General features: G+C 36.3%; 1 protein-coding gene across 1 annotated transcript; it reads left to right on the plus strand.

Annotated features, from left to right (window-relative positions):
• The first annotated feature begins 1113 nt into the window (after nucleotides 1-1113).
• LOC306885244 (lysophosphatidylcholine acyltransferase 1-like) lies at nucleotides 1114-23010 on the plus strand. Its single transcript, XM_079441650.1, has 14 exons — nucleotides 1114-1438; nucleotides 8188-8327; nucleotides 11485-11699; nucleotides 12444-12556; nucleotides 12704-12764; nucleotides 14772-14830; nucleotides 15170-15204; nucleotides 15474-15528; nucleotides 15827-15909; nucleotides 16063-16188; nucleotides 19699-19852; nucleotides 19948-20040; nucleotides 20214-20355; nucleotides 22571-23010. Exons 1-14 carry the CDS (start codon nucleotides 1319-1321, stop codon nucleotides 22765-22767), a joined length of 1593 nt encoding a protein of 530 aa, XP_079297776.1. The 5' UTR covers nucleotides 1114-1318; the 3' UTR covers nucleotides 22768-23010.
• Nucleotides 23011-23792: the final 782 nt, after the last annotated feature.

Genomic DNA, 23792 nt, shown 5'->3' on the forward strand with positions numbered 1-23792 from the left:
TCTGGAAAGGTTTTCTTAAAATGATGATGAAAGTCAAACATTCTTCCAGAAACATTAATTTTTATTTGGTATTTTTCAAAGTTATTATTGTCTTTAATAATATTCTCAGAGCCTTAGCACAAAAACTATATCGTTCAAGTAACCTTTTTTTATGTGAAACGTTTTAACTGGATGTTTGTCTAACATAAAAAAAAATACAAATTGTTTCAGAATGATCAGAGAACATTCAAAAGTAACATTGTTTGCAAAATGATCAAATTAAACTAAGAACATTTAGAAATAATGTTTTCATATATTAATGGGAATGTTAGAAAAATGTTCTTAGAGCGTACCTTTTTTTTTTTTTAGGTGGGTACTTATTAAAAATAGAAATTTAGAATGATTTGCTAATGAATAATGCACACCTAATTAGAAATTGGTTTATTGCAAGCATGTTTTAAGGAATATTTAGCTGATGAAATGTCAGAGTCGGAGAAAAGCATAAAATTATGTAGAAAAATGTGTATTGGACTTTTTTCCATAACAATAAATAATAACGCCCTTCATGACTTCGTGCTGTTCGTTGTTTGTACAGAAGAGGGCGATGCTACACTGCTGAGAGTTCAAACGATACATCTTTACCTAAAGCCTTTTATTGTTCTGTCTTTTCTTATTGGGAATCTATAAAGGCTGTTGTGAACCAGTATTCTCAATTTCATATACAATTTTTGAAAGGGAGTAAAATTAATGCAAACTGGTTTGCAAATGTGCATATGAAAGGAAAACTGAGATTAAGCTTTACATTCTATATCTAGACAGAGTCTTTATGTGAGTAGTGTTCCCTAGCACTGGATACAGCAATGCTCACCATTCACAACACTCTCAGCACGTGCGCTGCGCACATTAATAAACACGTAAGCGATGGAACCGGAAATAAACAGCTTCTCTGACACTGTTGTCAAAAACACCAACAGTTCTCAGTTGTTTTTACATGTTTGTCTAAGCCATTGGTCTAAATAAACAAATAAATCCTTAAATGAATCAAATTAATTCCATAGCATTACACCCGGTGCTCAGTTAGATTATTATACACCTGTGACGTGATGTCAGAACCTGCGTTGATCACGCATGCGCACAATAAAAACGCGCAAGATGTTAATCACTCGGTAATCAGGAGCGGACAGCGTCAAGAGCGAAGCCGAACACCGCTAGATCAAACCCGACTGGAAGCGCGTGTAAGACTCGGGAATCTGAAAAGTTCTTTAGTGTGTAAGAGGAGCATCGCGTGGACGCGTTTACTGTTGCTTCTTTTTTAAAGATATATGATCACTCTTTCAGTATGAGGTTCCCTAACAGAAAGCTACACACGGCGGTGGATGGAGAAGACGCGGGCGTTTCTGCACACTTCAGAAATCCTTTCGTGCATGAGTTGAGATTTACTCCTCTGCAGAAACTCAAGGTACAGTAACTTCACCGCAGTGTTTAGTGCATGCATGCATGCATGTTTGTTTGTTTGTTTGTTTTACATTTTTGAAGTATAGGCTGCTAGCCTATATCATTGTTAGTGTCAAAAGCACCGGCTCATGTTTTATGGGGTTTTGTTTATTTTGTTTAAAATACTGCTGTATAGACTCATTTTGTCATTATTTTAAAGACTGTTGAAATGTATTAAGTAGTGTTGTTGTTGTTGTTGTTGTTATGGTATAAAGGCCTAAGTCTTAACTGGAAATGTATATGAGACCCACTGGCTTTAGTAAGTTTGGGTCTGTAACAAGATTAGAAATTGACAAGGGATCCGGGAGGCATTTCCTGGGAACTAAAATGAAAAATAAAAATAATCTTTTATAATCTAAACGTCATGCAGATCAGTCTAAGATTAGCTGTGTTTTCTTCTCTCTTGATGTGACTTTAACTAGGCTAGTGCAAAACCTTCTTTCATTGGTATTCTGATGTCATTTACGTGAAAAACATTATTTCCTGGCACTTCATTGCACTGTTACATCATGGTCCTGGAAAACCTGGAAATGTCAGGTAATTATAAAAGTGTGATTTCCAGTCTGGGAAAACTCATGGAAATGATTACAATCTTAAAAAGGGCATGAGAAAGCAATTTCTTCAGCTAGAAATGACTTGTATCCAATCCATTTATTTAGTATTATAATTTTAGTCTTCACAAATCATCAAAAAATATTTTTTGGAAAATTAATGGAAATTTGGAAACCTGAAAAGAGAAAAATTGACACTTAAGACTGGTTTGTGGTCCAAGGTCACAAATGTCACTCACAGGAGAAATGAGAAAGCTGTGTTTCCAAGTCATGCTCTCCTTGTTTAACTGTCATCTCAATCTTCTCAGCCTTTCCTGCTGTTTGTGGGAAATGGAAAGCAAAGGCATCAGTTTCTAACAGGCAGGAAATCCACAAGAGCCTCTGATCTGATAATAGTTCTACTTATCCTCACATTTCAGCAGGTAGAGAAACCCTTCTAGAGGACAGTATGGCCACTTTTCATAACTCGGACAAGGTCAGATAATTGTTTACTAGGAAATAGGCAAGTGTCTTTTTTTTTTTTTTTTTTTGGCTCCTTTAACCTACTGCTATTTTCTAATGTAGAGTTCTTGCACAACAGCGGTTTGAAAGGTCTAAGATAGGCTGTGATGATTCACCTGATTTCCATATGCATCAGATTCCAAGATAAATGGCCCTTTGTGGTATTATGCAAGATCTTTTTAATATACTCGGGCCTGCAGGCTACATTCTAAACACTATGAAAAAGCACAACATTCTCTATCTATAGCATTTGAACCTATTTACTGCATTGGAAATCCTAAGAAATAGATGATTCCTTTCCTTTACCAGCTCTTGTAAATAGGAGGGCAATTCTTAAAGGAATAGTTCACCCAAAGAAAAAAATAATCTTAAAATATACTAGCCCTCAGGCCATCCAAGATGTAGATGAGTTTGTTTCTTCATCAAAACATAAAAGGAGAAATTTAGCATTGCATCTCTTGCTCATCAATGGATACTGTGCAGTGAATGGGTGCCGTCAGAATGAAAGTCCAAACTGATAAAAACCATCACAATCCACAAGTAATCCACATGACTCCAGTCCATCAGTTTACATCTTCTGAAATGAAAAGTGGTGCATTTGTAAAACAATTCCATCAAGGCGTTTTAACTTGAAACTGACACTTCTGCCCAAAATAGTCCTTAATCCAACACTTCCTCCAGTGAAAAACTCTATCCCCTGTTGTCCTCTCGCATCAAATTCCAGCAGCATAATTGTTTAGAACTGGGTCATTCTGTCAAAATTGCCATTTTGACCCCCCCCCACCACCACAAAATGGTGGATGGATTACTCCCTAAATATTCATCCATGACATTTAATATTTTGGCTATCATCACTATACATGTTTATCTATCTTCAGTAAAAATATTAGCAAAATCAAAAATTTGAGCTGGGGAAAAAGGAATGACCCAACTGTTTTCACTTATAAAGGGTGCTTGATCTGTGCTTGATTAAGACAAAATTACTTTTTATCTCTGGAAAAAGCAGTATTGGACAGAGGACTCGTATTTTAGCTGGAAGCAGTGGTTTGAAGTTAAACATTGATGGATTTGTTTCTTACACGCAGCTTTTCTCTTCACAAGATGTTAATTGATGGACTGGTGGTGTGGATTACTTTTGGATTGTGATTTTTATCAGCTGTTTGGACTCTCATTCTGACGGCACCCATTCACTGCAGAGGATCCATTGGTAAACAATTAATGTCATGCTAAATTTCTCCATATCCGTTCAGATGAAAAAAAAAAAACTCATTTACATTTTGATTACATTGAGTGTGAGGAAAATCTTAAGCAAATTTTCATTTTTGGGTGAACTTTCTTTACGATTTTCATTCTAGAGATCTCTTGGGACTAAAATGCCATCAGCCAAGTGGCAAGCTGGCAAGATCAATGAAGACCAATAAAGTGATCATGAGTAGGCTTGGAAATTCCTGCCTTAAAGCCAAACGTTTGCATTAAAGCTTCATCATGGAAAACCACTCTTGCTCACTTGGGTTTCGGTTGTTCTTCATGACACGTCCTTCACGTACATGTCACAACAAGAGTCCCTTTTTTGCTTTTTACGGTTACGTAACATCTTTGAGAAACTATGGCCAAAGCAAGCAGAATTCCTCAAATTCTCTGTACTGTAACTGCTCTCCAGGCGGTGTGTAGTAACATGAGCGCAGTCACATCACGCTGTCTGGAGGCACTGTAAGTCTTGGCGTGTTCCCTGTAGTGAGCATAGAGCTTATGTTGTTAGAGATCACGATTAATGGTGATCCGAAGGGAATGTAGAGTGAGCAAGAGCTGGAGGATCTCATCAGCCGTACAAGGCTGTGAAGTGCTCTTAGCTGATGCTCACTAGTAGATTTACAAGAGTCATTTGCCTTGTAAACATGAATGATTGAAATGACATGGCAAACTGTGTATCTTATAAATGTTCCAGACTGATCCAACAGCGTCCTGCTGTCTTCTCTCTGCACACTTTGATTGGGTTAGTGTGACTGTATACAAAGCAGATTTGGATTCTGGCTTCATTAAATTATCATCTGGTATTTATTGAGCTTTGTTTTGGAAAATCCACCATGCTCAGGCCCTAAATCTTGTCTTCAACATACATTTTCATATCTACTGTAGTCTGACATGTAGGGTTGACTTGAATGTGGATGATCAGGTTTGAGCATATGTTAAGTTTTCCGTACCTTGCAAAGTCTCACAACAGTTCATTTGGCTGTGCATATTAGAATGATTTCTGAAGGATCATGTGACACTGGAGAACTGATGCTGACAATTTTTGTTTTGAGGTTATTTTAAATCACACAGCTCAGTCTTTAGCTTTCGAATATTTTCGAAAATGTTCGTTTTCCCCTCCTATTTGTTCCCCCTATCTATTTTTTTTTTTAATCAGCACCCCAAAATTTGTAAGTATCAAATATTGGATTTCATACAGCTAGTATGATGCAGGGTGGTTTTGATCACTGTGTTTTCCACAAAACAAAGGCTTTTGTTGAAATGCCTTGGATATTTTGTAACGTAGTATACCTACATTTCCTCAAATTGAGCTATGAACGTTAACAATTTCAGGAAAAAAAATCAAGTATTCCTAAATTCTCTCATTTTGATCTCCACTGTAAATGCAGCCTTGGTTATTACTACAGTAATAATTTACATGTGCACTGTACGCATACCCTAACATATGCATTAAAAAACAAACTATACTTAAGCTTTTAAGGGTAGTCTCGGGGCAGTAAGAAACCCCTCAGAACACCATGGAAAAGCCATATCATCCTTGAGGTCAGACTCTTGCATAGGCTTCGCTGTGACCCAAGTAGCTCTTAACCCCACTCAAAGAGAAAAGCACCATCCTCCTGCACTTTTACAGCACTACTAAAAGATTCAGCTGCAGGTTCAGCTAAAGAAGCTCCTTCTTAACCCGCACGTCCCCCTCATCCTCCCTCAGGCTGAAGCAGATGGAGACTAGGCATGAGGGGGAGGCTTTTAATGGGACCCCATAGGTTGGGATCAAGGCTGTGCCTCTCACTCCCGGGACAGTATACAGTGTATGGGGAAGGTCAAGACCAGGCTATAATTCTTGTTCTCAGCAAATGATTGTAGGTCCTCCATTCAAAAAGCATGAGGTGTTTTTTTTTTTTTTTTTTTTTTTTTTTTTTTTTTTTTTTTTAATCTTGGAAATAAGTGCTTTTTGTATGTAGTCTTTCACTCATAATACATTTTACACTAGCGCTACCCCTCCTTCTAGCTCTCTCTCGCTCCCTCCCTTTCCCAAGAGAGCCATCGCCTCGGCCTCTAGATCAGTTTAATCTTTCTGTCAGGGCAGACCGCAGGTGTTGATGGCGTTTGTAGATAAATAAATAAACACTAAACAGGCCACACATCTCCACCCACAGTTCATCTCCTCCTAATGGAGCCGTCGAGTGAGCCCATCCACATTTAATCACCGCACTCAGAGAGACGCTCCGTTCCAGCTCTGATCTCACGACGACAGCCTTAACCAGTGGTGTTCTAGCTAACAGCCAGTCAATTTAACAAGACTGGTGTCAATCCAGTCAAACGAGTCATTTGTGAACGAGAAACTTGGAGGGACTAACCTTATTCTAGGCTCAACAAATGGAGCATTGGATAAGAAACTTATGACTCGCAGTGGATTTTTCTTGGAAATTGGAACTCTTAGGCAGATTAAATATTCATAATGTGAGCTCATTCCATTCTTCTGCTTTCTTGTTGTTTCTTGTGACAAACTAGCTGCAAATCTCCATTAGCCTTTTGTTGGGATCAACAAAGTTTAACCCTCGTTGTTGCTGTAAGCATGAACACAATTTGTTTTTACATATCCAGACTGCTAATTTAACCCTTTAATCATGTATGTGTTGGTTGAAGCTTTGCACCAATGATCTGAATTTAAGATTTAGCATTTTTACTTTTGAAGTAAAGCAAACATAAGAAAAATACTCTTGTTCCCAGAATCAGAAAACCGATTTCCAGAAAAAGTTTAGCCTTGTTTGAGATCTGAAAGGCCTCAAGGGCAAGGTTTGGCTGGCTAAAAAAAAAAAAAAAAATAGTTTGCTGTATCAGTTTGAAACTGATTTATTTTCTTGTTTTTAAGCAATTTAAACTGGATAACATAATGAAACCTTTTAATAGAGAACAGGTTTAATTTTATGTCTTTGTGACCCCAGATAATGTAATAAATAACATATATTCATGATCCTCAAGCTGAAGAGTTAAGTGTTAAAGCGTCAATAATATACCTGTTGAGTTTTTATTAGGTCAGAGGAACATAACGAGAATTTAAATAGAAAATAATTCAATATTTATTTTTTTAAACAAACGGCATCTGGTATACTGGAGTTGCATGTGATTTTAAATTAAGAAATAGTGTAAACTCTGAATGGAGTTTGAATTAACCATATATTTTGCAGGAGAAAACTGTTACTGTATAATGCTTTCATGTAAAGTCCATATATACCAAGAGCACCCTTCCTTCTGCTTTTAAAAACACTCTCTCATGGGAGGAAAAAGAGGCATCTAACATCAGTTGACTTTTTTTTTTTTTTTTTTTTTTTTTATAACTTTCTCTCTCCCTCTCTCTCTTCATTTCCTGTTCCCTCTTATGTCCCACTTATGTGATCTTGTTTTTCCTGAGTTGCCTATAGAAGCATGACATGTGACGTCCTTGTGCTCGGAGTTCTCTCTTAGTTCAGTCACGAATGGCTCACTGTATGCATCTAATTCTGACACCGCTTAAGCATAATTGGATTTTCTGTTATTTTTTAGAAACCAGAGGCCTTATTACTAAATGTAAATTGCCAAAATATGTCTGTGCTATTTATAAAATGTCTGTACGCACAAAAAAATTATATTTTTTAAATGCAAGAGTATATTAGGACCCTATGATGTAAGTTCAGGTTTTTCATTTTTTATGGATTTAAAGCAATTTTTAAAATCAATAATTCATACAACTTCAATATAATGAATTAACATTTTAATCACAACCTCACAAATGCAAGTTCCCAGCTTCCAAAGTTAATTTATTTCGGTCAAAGAAAGTTAAAGTTTTTGTTAAAGTAGGTATTCTGAGTGACACACCATGACACACAATCTCAATATGACCAAATTCTGAATCAAATCATTCTTGTGATCATTTATACATTTTCACTATTTGCAAAGTCATCAATTTATTTGGCAAGTCAAACCCTTGGAATTTATGAAGTCTGTTTGTACACACATTTTATAAATGAAGCCCCAGGGTTCCTCATTAACTATATAGTTATTTCAAACTCTTTCAGTCATAAAACTGAAATCTTGATGCTCCTCAAGTATTTCAAACACTAAGCTTTTAATGTAGCCATTACATCAACTCTTTTATTTAAATCTTGATGGTTCTGCTTTGAAGAGCTAAATGCAAGTTTGGATCTATTGGCCTGTCTTTTGAGAATTGCACAGCATAGCAAAATATAATGTGGTCTCACTGCATGTTTTTGTTTCCCCTTCTATCCCCTTCCATTAATGACCCTCATACCTCACATGCTTTGTATTCTCCAGCCCCACACTACTGCTATACTGGCAAATTCTGGATTAATGTGAAAATAATTGGGATTTTAACCTCTGGTTACCTCTAACACACTCTTTCTCTCTCTCATAGATAGCAGTGATGACTGTGACGCTGTTCCCTGTTCGTCTGCTCTTTGCTGCGTTCATGATGTTGCTGGCCTGGCCCTTTGCATTCATGGCTACTGTTGGCCGTTATGAGGATGCAGTTGAACCTCTATCCTGGTGGAGGTGGTGAGTGACACATCAGAAATGTTAATCAGATGTGAGAGTTCGGGAACATTATGCTGCCACTGTATTTCTGATCTTAGCCTGATGAGATTACGATGCTAAAAACAGACCTACGGAGCCAGAAAATTGTCTTAATTGCTCTTTTACTCGCCTGTAAGACCTTTTGTTCAGCTTTGATTCTGCATAGACCGCAATGGAACTACCACATTCAAGGCCCATTCTCTGAGAACTTCTTTTTTTTTTATTTTTTTGCATAAAGAAAACAAAAATAACTACTTTATGCAACAAATGTTATTCAACATTGTGTCATGTTACTCTCGTGAATAGCAGAGGACTGTGACATGGAAGGGAATAATTAACGATGGACTATTTTAACAATGTCCTTACTACCTCTGGGCCTTTAACGTGTCAGTTGTGTTTAAACTTTATACGTCTGCAAGATGTCTGTTAAAGATTGCTTCATCTGGAAAGCATTTGCTGTGAACGAACATCTGATAAGCGTCTCTAAGATGTCACTTTTACATGCATTCTAAATCACAAACATTTTAAAGACTTTTTCTAAATGTCTATTTGATGTCTAACAGGAAACGTTCCAGAGACATACAGCAGATGAGCAAACGCTCTTAAAAAATGTCTGCCAGATGTAAACGCACACTTCAAATAGATGTCGCTGAGATGTGTGGGTGCCATCAGGGAATAGTTTTTTATTAAAAGGTTGGGGAATTTCTGAACTGATATCAGTTCATCAAAATGAAGATCGATTGAATGTTGTCAATCCCAGCCCCATTTAAAGTAGAGTTGTTAGCTTAGCAAAATGCTAAAATCAAACTCTTGCCCTGAGTCCAACTATGCCTACTTATCAGGTGAAACATGCTGACATCAAATTCTTTGGAGCAAATAAGTGATAGGACTCAATAGGGGTGTGCGATATGACGATTTTTGATCGTGGACGATAAAAATGTCTCCACGATCTGCTTTTTAAGAAATATCGTAGTATCGTGCTACAGCACACATTATGTCAAATACAGTTCTGGCGCCGCCGTCTCTATGTACTGTACAACACCACATACAGCAGTAGAGTTACTCTGACAGGACACTGCACTTATTCGCGATCGCAAAAGTACATTATTTGCATACAAGCCTTGCTGGTTAAATGTTTAATTCGCGCGCTGGTCTGACGTGCGCTTGTTCTGAGCGGATACACCTGAAGCACGCGCACTAAAACGCCTGTCTAACAGCGCCAGAGCGCCTGATTACTCAACTAAGTTATATTTTGCGCTAATACTGTCAAAACACACAAGGTTTACATACAGACTGAGTTGGTTATCTCTAAAATGAAAGTAAATAGTTAAGAGAGAAACGGATGCGTGCCTGTACTGTATATTAGATGCGTGCAGCTCTTAAAGGGACAGGACACTAAACATGCTATCGACTGTCATTAAAGGGATAGTTCACCCTAAAATTTTATTTCTGTCATTATTTACTCAGTGGAAAACCAAACAGTTGCTGGTCCACATTGACTTTGATAGTAGGAAAGAAAAATCCTATGGAAGTCACTGAGGACCAGCAACTGTTTGGTTTTCCACCTTCAAAATAGCATTTATAAATGTTCAGCACAAGAAAGAAACTCATTCCGGTTTAAAACAACTTTTGAGTAAATGATGATATAAAAATACAACATTATGACAGAATTGACAGAATATTAATTTGTGGGGGAACTATTCATTTAACGTTAACAAAACGCAAAAGAGAAAAATCACTCACTATTCTTGACTGAAAAACTTTAATACAGTTGCTTTAGGATTCAGTCTATCTAGTGTTTTATTTTTATATTTGTTCATTTAATTTCATTGAATGCTCTGCTAAATACACCTATTGTACCTGGAAATAAAGCACTGTTTGTTTTATTTGTATATTATGTGTATTTGTAATGTGTATCTTTGTTCTTATTTTTTAATAAGAAAAATAAAATAATGACAAAGATTTTTTATCTTCGCCCACTTTGGCCTAAATATCTGCCATGCATCTTTGTCTTTCTAGTTTGGCTGTAATGCTCAGACAACTTGTAAAACCAAAATAGTAAAACTAACAAAGAATCGTGATAAAAATCGTGAATCGTGATATTTCTATAAAAAATCGTGATATGATATTTTTCCCATATCGCCCACCCCTAGGACTCAAACTCTTCATATGGTAGTGAGCGTTGTGACATGCACTCGCTGATCACATAGTACATGTTCAGTCACTTGTGAGGATCCGTTGGTTAGAAGTTAGTTTACTAGGGTTTGGAACAAAGCCGTAGTCTAAATATTATCAGATATTGAAGTCGCTCTTCCTTGCTATTTTACATTACTAAAATGAGCACTGTATTGCGTGTCTATTGTATGTGACGCACCCACACACACACACACACAAACACACTGCTCCATTCACACAGTCTCCATTCCAATATCACCTGATCGCTTCCTGCAGGGCTTTTCATATTCTCTCACTGTGTTTGTCTGCCTGTGTCTTTCTGTATCCCATTGTGCACAAGTTTGTTCATGTGAGGGTGGAGAGGAGAGGTTTTTGTCTTTATCCACAGTGTAAGTTTGAACAGACACGCTCCGTTACCAACACTGGAGGGGCACCGGTCACCAAACTACTTTTCTTTTGCTACTGTGCATGTTTGAGAGGGTGTTTCAGTGAGTGATCATGAGCCAGCAGCGTTTAAAAGCGTATTTTCTCGTGCAGTTAATATTTAGCATGAAGTCCATGTAGAAAGCTAATGTTTAACTAGTTTAGTGCTTAATTAAGCGTCCTCTAAAGACATTCTCAGTGACATTTTAACAATTACCTAGTCTCTGAATACAAATGCCATAGATGTCATATAGTAAAATAGACTTCATAGAGATGAATTGTATTAAAATATTGGGCACTTTTTATTTTTAAATCAATGTTGTATGCGCTGCTTTATTTTTTTGAATATCCAGTTTCATTCAGAAATATCTCACTAGTGAATGAAAATGGTATGTGGTACACTTTCATGTTGACTTTAAATGCTGTCTGATATGGACCATAGTCAGTTGGATGTGAAGGCAGTTGAATTGGCACAAAATGTCAGATGGCACAAATGTCAATTGCCACAACATTTTCTTACTAACTCCGTTTGTCTTTCCAGGCTGGTAGATCTGGTCCTAAAGGCCATCATGAGAGCCATGTGGTTTTCTGGAGGGTTTCACTGGGTCCGTGTGAAAGGCCGGCCTGCGCTGCCCAGTGAGGCGCCGATCCTCACAATGGCCCCTCACTCATCCTACTTTGACGCCATCCCTGTCACCATGACCATGGCCTCTATAGTGATGAAGGCTGAGAGTAAAGACATTCCAGTCTGGGGCAGTGAGTTTTTAAAAAAAAATATGTAAATGTATAAACATTTGAATTTTGGTTTTTGTTCAACTTTGAATTACTTTGCCTTTGATAAATTGAGCTGTTGTTGGATAGGTTTTTCTCCCCTCTTTGTTAAGAGCTACACTGTTGTTCAAAAGTTTGGGGTCTGTAAGATTTTTATAACGTTTTTGAAGTCTCTTTGCTCATCAAGGCTGCACTTATTTGAACAAAAACAGTAATATTGTGAAATATTACAATTTAAAATAACTTTCTATTTGAATATATTTTAAAAGAAATGTTATTCCTGTGATCAGAGCTGTATTTTCAGCATCTTTACTCCAGTCTTTTTTGTCACATGATCCTTCAGAAATCATTCTAATATGCTGATTTGCTGCTTGAGAAACATTTCATATTTCTTATATGCTTTTATAATATTTCTGTGGAAACCATACTTTTTTTTTATTTTTTTTTTCAGGATTATATTATGAATAAAGTTCAAAAGAACAGCATTTATTGTGAATCTTGTATAGCATCAATGTCCATACAGTCACATTTGGTCAGTTTAAGAAATCCTTGCTAAATAAAAAATATTAATATATTTTTTTAAAAATCTTACTGATCCCGAACTTTTTTCCAGAAGTAAATCATCTCATTTGTCTTTGAGTGCATGTTCATTGCTGTGTGGTCATATATTTATACCCAGCATTTTGCAAGATTGGACTCTCCTACCCTTCACTCTTTCTCTGTTTATAGCTCTTATCAAATTCATCCGGCCCGTGTTTGTGTCCCGCTCGGATCAGGACTCTCGGAGGAAGACCGTCGAGGAGATCAAACGCAGAGCTTGTTCTGATGGCGAATGGCCTCAGGTACCACACAAACGCGCACAGACTTCTGATATTTCACATCTAATGTAATGACATTCATACAGTATAGGTGTCCAAACACACATTTAAGCTACTTTCTATCATGAGTGCAGTGCTGAGGTATTTCTTCTGGCTGTGGCCTGTTTTCAGATCATGATATTCCCGGAGGGCACATGCACCAATAGATCCTGTCTCATCGCATTTAAACCCGGTATGTGCCCACCTTTGATATCTGCTGACTAAACACACTTTCCATGCCCAGAACTTGTTTCTGGGAGTCTTTTCTTTTTGAGTCTATCTTAGGAAATTTTGAGGAAAGTTTTGTAGTTTGTATGTGTGCACTTTGGTGTTTGCTCTCTCGTTGTACCCTCTCTAATCTGCAGCCCATCATGGTTCACAGCGCTGAGAGATCTGGTGATTGGCTTCCTCTTCCTGTGTATGCTGTGGACTGTGGTCTTTTCTCCTCAAATCCCCCTCTCTTGTGTCAGTCACTGAATCGGCTCTAATCCTCACCCCTCCTCTCTCCATCGTCTGCGTGTTTTCTCTTGTCTGGCTATCTCACTTTTCTCTCTACAACCTTTAATACTGGAGCTCTCACAGCATCAGATGTGGTGGTGTGCAGCCAGATAGTTCTTCCAAAACAAAAACCAAGTCAGATACAGAGTTTGGATGTATACGGACAGTTCTGCTGCTTTTTGAACATGTTCACTAATGTTTATAGGCAAGGCCTAAATTTAATACTTCTAATCACACCAAATGCAGGTTCAAACTTTTTTTTTTTTTTGTAGTCATACACTTTAGTGTATTTAAAAGCCAGAGGAGCTGCGTATGCAAAACCCTGGTGCATTTAGCCTTTATTTACAGTAGTTCTGCTCTGCCTAAAAAGTACAGACTTCCGCTCATGTGGAAGCAAGCTTTAGTCTCGTACAGTAGCAGCTCGGAACCTCAGTGGTGAAAGATGCAAATGAATGATGGGTGATTTTGTGTATTTGCATTAGTTGACTTGCTCTGTTTAAAACTTGGGTTGAGTTTGTCAAAGGCGAGTGAGTTCAGTCTTAGTGGATAGGTTGGCCAGTTTCTATTAGCAGCATGTAATAAGGAGCTGTTTGTAAGCCGAAGGGCGTCTCTCGTCTCTTTACACCTTCCCAGACGTGATGAGATCTGACTGGCACAGAGTGAAACCGAGGCTCAAAATATAGAGAGAGACTGCAGTTGTTTTCTGAACTCTGTTAGGTGGTCTAGATAATTAACCTAATCCACTCATTCATATATGTTTAAAAAATAATGTAAATAAACAAACCTTGTGTTTCACTGGGGACAAAATATATCATTTTTTTTATTATTATTATTATTATTTTTTTCCCCAGTGAAACACAAAAGGATATATTTAGCAGAATGCCAAGCAGTTCTTATTTAATGGCAGTGACAGCTCTCAAGCTTCAAAAAGCACAGTGTACCAAGTATTTTAAATGATTGCACAATACTTTGCAAATATTCTATTTTAAAGATATTCTACTGCTCTTCAAAATAGTTCCACCAAGGCTTAAAATGTAAGTTATTTCTGCGATGGTAAAGCTGAATTTAAGCATCATTACTTAAATCCCTCAGAAATCATTCAAATATGAAACTTATCAATGTTGAAAACAACTTATTTTGTGGTAACTTTTTTTTTTTTTTTTTTTTTTTTTTTTTTAAATAACAGCATTTATTTGAAGTGGAGATCTTTTGTAACATTATTATGATCAATTTGAATAAAAATACAGTATATGCACTGCATGTACAATTTTTCAGAAGTTGTGCCAGATATAACAAGTATTTTCAAAAATAATATTTAACAAGCCTCACCAAAACACAGTTTCAAGTGTAAAAAGTTCTTCAAAGGAGTATTCGGCTCATCATAAAGTTGTGTATTGACCGAAACAGTGCTCTAATCCTCTAACTGATGTAATATTCATTTTATTATTCTGCATCATCTTGTAAAGCCTGAGTGTTATGCATGTTTTTGGTTTGCCATGTCTGAATATTAAAAACAGTGAAGCTGGATGAGGTCAGTGGAGTGGATACTTAAGTTCACACCCACATTCAAACAGAGGGCTCATGTTTCAGCACAGGCTATAGTTTTAATGCCACACCCGGCCCTCCGAGTGGAACGAGGTCAATGCACAAGTCCTCTCATTCTCACTCGTTTACGGTCCTCTTTGTCCCTCCTGTCCTGCAGGTGCATTTATCCCTGGAGTTCCCGTGCAGCCTGTGCTGTTGCGGTATACTAATGAGATGGTAAGAATAAGATCTGCACCCAAACAGTGCGTCTTACACTCGTACTTGTAGTCTGCAGCTGTTATGTGTCTCCATTCATGAAAACTATGAATTGATTTTTCACAGATATACTTTTCTATCCTCTGTCAAAACCTTTGTCTTATGTCTTTGTTTCATGAATAATACAAGCCCAGCAATCTCTTAGAGCCAAGCTTGTGCTGGAGAAGCAAGTTCAAGTGGTTAGGATGGGTGTTTGTGCAGGATAGTTATTTAGCCAGTATGCTGCCAGTATTACACATGTTTTTGTTTGAGATGCCAAGCCTATTCATTGCCTTCTTTCTCTTCTCATTTCCCTGACAGGATACAATCTCATGGACGTGGCAAGGGCCTGGAGCGTGAGTCTCTTGAGTTCACTTAAAGGGATAGTAACCCAAAAATAAAGTCATTTAGTCACCCACATGCACCTATATTCATTTTTCTTCTGCTAAACACAAATATATTTTAAAGAATGTTCAAACAGATGTAACCAAACAGTTTTTCAATTACTTGCATTGTTGTTGTTTTATCCATACAATGAAGGGGGTGTAGATTAATGGTCAATGTATGCAAGATATGTGCTTTGTATCTATTTGTAAATTAAAATCAAATTCCATTTCTTTTTCAGGTTTAAGATTCTCTGGCTCACATTATGTCAGCTACATAACTCTGTAGAAATAGAGGTGAGAAGAACTTGCACTGTGGTATAAATATCATGTTATTTTATTATTCATACACTACTACAAATATACTTTTATATTATTTTGACGCTTTTATTTTATATTCAGTTATCTTATTTTCGTAAATATTGTTTTACTCTTTTAGTAATTCAAATTATTTTTTATACATTTCAAATTGTATCTAATTTTGATCATCTAATAATTTGATTTAATATCTAATCTAAATATTTTTAGTTTTTGTTAAAAATAACAACACTGGTAAATAAGCACAGATCAGATTTGATGATAAAGTTCTGTCCAGTATCTTCCTACATGCACCCCGTCAGAGGAGGAGAAGAAGGATCCAGCCCTGTTCGCCAACAACGTGAGACGTATCATGGCCAAGTGAGTGGATTTTAAAAAGTGTTTGTGACTGATTTTAACACTTATTTCATATTGATAAAAAGAAATTTGACGTCTGCTTGTTTGACTTTACGTTTCTTCCTCTTAAAAGGTCCAAGTGTCCTGTAATCAGTATTGTGTGTGCTTTCTCCATAGGGCGCTTGGGTTGCCCATTATCGATTACTCCTTTGAGGACTGTCAGCTTGCTATGGCCAAAGGGCCTCTGCGGTTGCCCAGACACACCTGTTTGCTGGAGTTTGCCAGACTGGTACGACATTTAGGGTGAGTAGAGCCGCAGTTTTAAGCGGGTCACCGCATCTACGATAACAAACACTTAAAAAAATAAATAAAAATCATACCAACCCCAATTTTTTTAACGGTAAAGAAATGATTGTTTATCCAGGGATGCATTAAATTGATTGAAAGTGATTTGAAAATAAAGACATTTAATGTTGATTTTAGTCCTAAAGATAGTATTGCATTTTCTTTGCTTTCTTTTCCTTTTGCTTTCTAACAACCCAGTGCCTTGTAAACCACTTTTAATAACACTTTTTTTTTTTTTTTTGTTATGACGATGTCCTGAGTTGGTGAGTGACTAACGAATGATCATTGATCAGACCAGGCTTAATTACGAGAACAATAGGAAGACAGTCAGTGGAAAGTTTTCCTGTGCTTTCTGGAAGTTGCTTAAAGTTGGTCTGTCAGATGAGAGTTTGATAGCCCGAGGAAGTTCTTGCTGTTTGTCTGTGCAGTGTGCTTCAGATGATCTGTAGCTTAGACTTTGGGTAGTCTGTGGGTGTCTTGCAGACCAGCAGGCTGGGATGGTCTTTTGAAATAACAGCCTTGATCTCTCATTTTCTAGGATGAAAGAATCAGTTATTGGGTTTTTATTAGGCAGCTGAGTTAAGTGCGTTGTAAGAGTGAAGGACGGTTTAGGATGTCTCAGGGAGACGAGGTGTTTGTTTGGTCACTGGGTGAATCGGTCATCCAGCCAATCAATCCGTCAGCACCGCTCACCTCTACATATCATAGTATTGATCGGTGATGCTTCAGTAGAGCCACACCATAAAGAATCATTACGTTCAGTATACGAGCAGCGCTGTGCTGACTGATGAAAAAATCGCATGCAGCCCTCTGCCTGCCAGCTAATGAGAGGAAGTTAGACATGGCCTTTGCTTGCTTCGGATTAGAAGCTGAGGATTGATTTTTACACTGGTGCTAAAGCAGTGAGCTGGTTTGTACTGTGCATTTCATCAGATAGTGAACACGGTGCCCTCTAGTGAATGAAGAAATGCAATCACAAAGGTTTGAAAGATGACATGCTGTAATCAAACTTTTTTTTTTTTTTTTTTTTTTTTTTTTTTTGGACTGACTGATGCAAGTAAAGTCTGCAAATAAAACCAGAAACATACACTACTTTAAAAGTTTGTATTCACTTTAAAAATGTTTTAAAGAACTTGAAATCTTCAAAAAGGTGAACGGGAACGTAATGGATCCTGAAGGTTAAGGTTACTGAATCTTTTAATCATCATTTCATATCGTTAGCTAAAAATAATGTAATCAACTTCCATGGTGGCCTGATATTTATAATGAAATGGTGCACTAAACTAAAAGAATCCTGAACATTTCCACTCTGGCCATAAAAAGACTGAAGTTTTTAATCGTATTAATAAAGTAAATAAGGCACCTGGGATTGATAATATTCCTGCAAAATTTTAGAGACTGTATAAATTTATCATTTGACCAAGGAAAATTACCAAGCGAGTTTAAAACTATTAGTTATACCCTTATATAAAAAGGGATGCAAGTTAGCCTGTTTCTGACTTTGGTGTGATGTCTAAAATTAGATTAGTAAAAACAATGAGTTACAGTCAGGTTTTAGGCCTTTACAATTCCACTGAGACTTGTATATTATATTTGACCAATAGAATAAGAAACGCTGTGTATGGTGGCAAATTTTGTGGGATGGTTGTGCTGGACCTTCAGAAGGCATTTTGATACTGTAGATCACACCATTTTATTGTATAAATTAAAGGTAGTTGGGTTTGAGAGTCGATATTAAGGGTATATTGTGTGGTCCTTTAGCCATCAATTGTGGAGTTCCACAAGGGAGTATTTTAGGTCCCTTATTTTTTCTATTATATATAAATGATCTTAAAGCAGCGTGTTGAGAGGAACTTTCTCTTTATGCTGACGATGCAGCAATTTTAGCATTTCGTCAAGATAAAGGGGTCCTGGAGAAAATGAGTTTGCAGCAGTTACAAGAGAGATCCAAATGGTTTTTAGACAAATGTTCTCTATATAGGTAAAACTGAAGCCTTACTCTTTGCTTCTATAATAAAATTAAAGTGACTTTTCTTTTTTTTGGGGGGGGGGGGGGGGGGGGGGGGTTGAGTTTAACTATCAACAAGCTTTTAAAAAAGCGGGAAAAAAATGGTGATTGGACTGCTATGGAAATAAGCTAATGGCAGTGTGTGGGATACTTATTTTGTACAGTTTGTAAACTTGTCAAATGTTAATTCAAATCGCCTAAGAGGAAATTAAATGACTGTACACTACTACTCGGGTTTCCTTTTTTTATGTTTTTGAAGTCTCATGCTTTGATCAATTAATTGATTAATATTGTGAAATATCATTACAATTTAAAATAACTTTTTTTTTTTTTTTTTTTTTTATATTCCTGTGAAGCTGAATTTTCAGCATTACTGCAGTCTTCAGTGTCACATGATCCTTCGGAAATCATTCCATTATGCTGCTATATTGCATGAAACATGTCTTATCAATTTTGAAAACTGGATTCTTTGAAATCTAGGATTCTTTGATGAATAGAAAGTTGAAAAACAGCATTTATTTGAAGTAGAAGTCTTTTGTAACACTATATACTGTCACTTTTGATAATTTTAATACATCATTGCTAAATAAACGTATTAATTGTAGTTAAATATATTATAGACCAAGCATTTAACTTTTAATATGTAATAGAAGAAACTTTTTTTTTTTTTTTTTTTTTTTTTTTTTTTTTTTTTTTTTTTTTTTATATTACCAAATATAATTTTCTTTAAACTTTAAGAATCCTTGCATGTAGCAGTGACATTTGAACAGACCATGCATTCTTATGCAGTAAGTTTCAGGTTCAGAGGTTCAGCTGAAGTTTTATCATGCATTCTGCAGTGTGTTATTGGTCTGTAGGATGCTTCAAACTGTTCCCACGGCAGCTCAACATCTCAAACGTGGATTCATCCATCTCATCCACACTCTTTTGTACTCTTGTACCATCCAGTCTTTGTTCTTTGTGCCCATCTTGCTCCTTTTTATTTTTTTTGGCAATGTCAGATGTGACTTTTTTTTTTTTTTCTCTCTCTTATTTTTCTTTTCTTTGAAACTCTTAAAAGCCCAGCATCTCAGAGTCGTCTCTGCGCTGTTGGTGATGAAACCGCTGTTTAGTGTGTACTGTTCAATGCAGCTGCCAGCTGAGCTCCAGTCAGGGGTCTGTTTCTCGAACTAGAGACCCTGATGTTCTCGTCCCCTTGTTATTCTGGGTCGTCCACTTCTCTCCCTGTGCTAGTTAGATCCCGTTTGCTTTCTTCTTCCAAGACAGTAGCTCACTGAACAACCGTCATCTCTCAAAATAACAAGTCAATGAGTTTGTAGAAACAAAATTGTTACAGTTCATTGGGCAACAAGGATTTTCAAAGTATTCTTGAGTGCCAAATTGCATTTGGATTTTTTTTTTTTTTTTCCCCAAATGTGCAAATGTTTGCTGAAAATAATGGACTTTGTCTTGTCTCTCAGCCTGAAGACAGGGGTCACTGATGAAGTCCTGCATGAGGAAGCCTCTAGGGCCTGTAAACTTTGTGGAAGCAGACTGGACGTGGAGGGATTTTCTCAGTACCTCAACCAACCCATGACAGAAGCAGTACAGGACATCTTCTCACTTTTTGAGGAGGTTAAACATTTATCAAAATGTCTAACTCATCATTACCTTATGTGTTTCTATGATGTCTGTCTGATTGTGATAACATTTGAATGAATTGTATCCAGCACAGGAAGATGGATGTGAGAGAATATGTCATCGGCCTATCTGTGGTCTGTAGACCTTTCAGATACCTGGAGACTATTAAACTGGCGTTCGGGGTGAGTTGGGTTTCTACAAGTTCTCATTGTTTCAAATAGACGAGCTTGAGTTTGTATGAGTCTGTTTATAGTTCTTAATGTTTATTTGAATATAATGAACTTTTTAGGTCTTGATGGTAAGGAAAGATGGATGTTCTTTTGTCATGAACTTTGAAATATTGTCTTCTGTCCAGATGTTTGAAGCACAGGAGGATGGAGCAGTTGTAGAAGACGAGTTGGGTGTCATTCTGAAAAGCACTCTGGGGATTGGAGATGTTGCTGTTTGCGACCTTTTCAGGGCCATAGATTGTCAAGACAAAGGAAAGATCACATTTGGTAGGACCATTTACATTGGTTTACATGTTAAATGTGACTTGGCTTTTAGGTGTGCTGGCATTATTGTTGAGATTGCCTTCACTTCCTCATTGTTTGTTCACGTTAACCAAAATTAAGAAGTTATCTTGTTTATTAACTTATATAGCACTACTAAAAGAACCCCAAGGGTTACCCACAGTGCTTTTTTTTTTTTATATATACAGTGTATATAGACCAATCACATATAAACTACTGTATAGTGTCAGCATTTAAGAATCTGCTGACATTTAGCAGACCTAATATGTGACCCTGGAGCACTAATCCAATCGCTGGGGTATATTTGTAGCAATAGCCAACAATACATTGTATGGGTCAAAATTATTGTTTTTCTTTTATGCCAAAAATCATTAGTATATTAAGTAAAGATCATGTTCCATGAAGACATTTTATAAATGTCCTACCGTAAATATCAAAACTTAATTTCTGATTAGTAATATGCATTGCTAAGGACTTCATTTGGACAACTTCAAAGGCGATTTAGTTATTTTCTCAATTTTTTTTTGCACCCTCAGATTTTCAAATAGTTGTATCTTGGCTAAATTTTGTCATAACAAACCATACATTAATGGAAAACTCATTTATTCATCTTTCAGATGATGTATACATCTCAATTTCACAATATTGACCCTTATGATTGGTTTTGTGGTCCGGCGTCACATGTATAGCGGCAGCTCATTCCACAGTCTCGGTCCCATTACTGCAAAAGCTCTATTTCCTTAATGACTGATTGTCCTAGGCACTAACAGAAGTTGATAATTTTCTGAATGCTAGGCTGTAGGGGGGTTATAAGGTATCAAGAGGTTTGTAAGGTACAAAGGTGCCTGATTGTTTAGGGATTTGCATACAAGAATTAAAAATCTTATATTTAACTCTAAAACAAACAGGGAGCCAGCGTAAATCTGCATATTTATTTACCCTCTTTAAAAGCCTCGGCGCATTCTGGACTAATTGCAACAAAGCCATGCGGCGGAGATGCCCCGTACAGCGAGTTACAAAAATCGAGACATGACGAGACAAATCCATGAAATGCTTTCGAAATTGGCATTTGACAATATTATTTAAATAAATTATTCTGGTTCTTGATAATTAGCTAAGCCCTTTTTCAAATAATTGTAAAACACTTGCCTTTTTGCCTAACAACTCCCTTTTGCTGTTCTAAAACCACTGTAAACCACAGCTTTATGGGGCTTAGTGCTTTATAATAATTATGAAATTAGAATTAAATTCCCTGATTAAGACAACATACAGTATAATGGCATTTACACATTCATTTTGAGTAAAATGCTGGGTTGAAGCATATTTTACTCTGATAATATTAGTGATACTATGGAAATATACTAAATTGCAAATTGAACATTGTGGATTTGGACATTTTAATTCCATGTTAATTGCGATTTTAAATAAAAATGGATTATAGTTTAAATTTATTGAACTCAGTTAGCTGAGATTTAGTGATATACTTGTGTAATATGGTTGTGTACTGCTGAATATAATGACAGGCATTAAAATGTAGTATAATATAATTTATTTTAAAACTAGTATGCCACGTATTTAAATATTTTTACATATGAAGTTGCAATTTGCTAATTAGATTTGAAATTCATTACCTTTTGAATGTAATATCAAATAACACTACAGTCGTAGTTATAATCAAGTGCTTTACATGTGCATTAGTATGTTAGTGAACATATCAAAAGTGCACTTTTTAAAAAGCATGGCGAAGTATTAAGAAAATAATGATTTTTAAATGTACTTTAAAGTACAACTTTTAATTGGACTTTTTCTATTTCTTTTAAATGGCTTTTAATTCTGTTAATAAACCGTCATGGAAGTTTACTTAAGTGCACTGAAAGTACAACTGTCATTTTCTTTAATGTTTTGTTGTTTGAGTACAATTAAATGCACTTTTTTTTTTTTTTTTTTTTTTTTTTTTTTTTTTTTTTTTTTTTTTTTTTTAACAAATACTGCAACAAAAAGAGACCCAAAAAAAAACCCTACAAAAAAAAAAAAACCCTTCCCAATTTTTAAAAGTATTTATTCACAAAAAAATAATGTAGGAAATGGATACCTGATTACTAGGAGTTTGCATCAAGTTGTAGTAATTAATTCTCTGTAAAATGTATTCTCTCGTATCTTTGGTATTTGTAACCTTGTAAACATGCTGTGTTTGTGGCAGATGATTTTTGTCAGTTCCTGGAGAACTGTCCTGATTTCGTGGAGCAGTACCACTGTCTAAGTGAGCAGATCCCTCAACCCTGCAGAGAATCCACATCAGCCTCAGAGTCTCAGCCTTCAACTAACGGCTTCTGTGCTGACTTCAGCCCTCGAGATCCCTGCACTCACAGCGCTGCACACAGCAAGAAACAGGACTAAAAGCAGCTTTTACTATCACAGCCTGTCACCCTCAGTGTGTGAGGGTGTTTGTGTGCATGTGTGTACTGGATAGGTGATGACAGACCGTATCTTAAAGTTGAATTGGGATTTGCATCTGGGTACATTACCCCAGGGATTCTTCCAGAGTTGTTCAAAATCCTTCAGTAATTTTTTTTTTTTTTTTTTTTTTTTTTTTTTTGTAAGATTTTAATGAATTTCTATATAAAGTGCTGTTTGCTTCATAACATGAGTGTGTGTTTTAATACACAAAACAAGTCTTGGCTGATGTTCTTCACGGTGAGATGCAATATTAACATTGATACGACGTTAATACCACATGCATAAATATATTAGTATAAAGAATATTTGAGTGAAACCGTTCCAATGAATGGATTTTTTTTTTTTTTTCAGTGAATCCTGACTGACAAACCAATTCACACTATTTATTTGAGATGGATTTGTTTAAGAACATGATACTGGTGGCCTGTCCTGTTTAAAATCGCCAGTGTTGTTGATATTATTCAGTATATCCAATTTTTATATTTTATCCTTAATGAACTCAACTCCTTCCCATGAAAACAAGAATAGCGCTTAAAATAACTAAAAAATATTTTGATGCAAGACTAAATTTTTCCAATGCTTTAAAGATTTAGTATTATAAAACATTTATATATAAATGTTTTTTTTTTTTCAACAATGACTCTTTGGTGCGTTTTCACCTTTGTATAGGGGTTTTGTTTGTAGTATCTAAATTAAAAGGTTAATAAGCAATAGGCAACCTCAGTACTGACAATTAGCCTTTTGAAAACTCTCAAAAATAATGAACAGATATTTCTACAATAAACTCTCCTGTAAATCTGTGTATTAGTCCAGCACAAGGGGGCGCAATACAGCCGCAAGAGTCAAGAGAGTGAACTTGAATCATCATAGGAAATTGTGCAGGATCAGGCAATTGTTAGTGATAAGTGTTTTAGAGAATATTTCAGCTTCTGATTTTGTAGGATATTATATGATATGGCTTTTGG

This window comes from Barbus barbus (assembly GCF_936440315.1).
Source record: "Barbus barbus genome assembly, chromosome: 19".
NCBI classification, from domain to species: domain Eukaryota; kingdom Metazoa; phylum Chordata; class Actinopteri; order Cypriniformes; family Cyprinidae; genus Barbus; species Barbus barbus.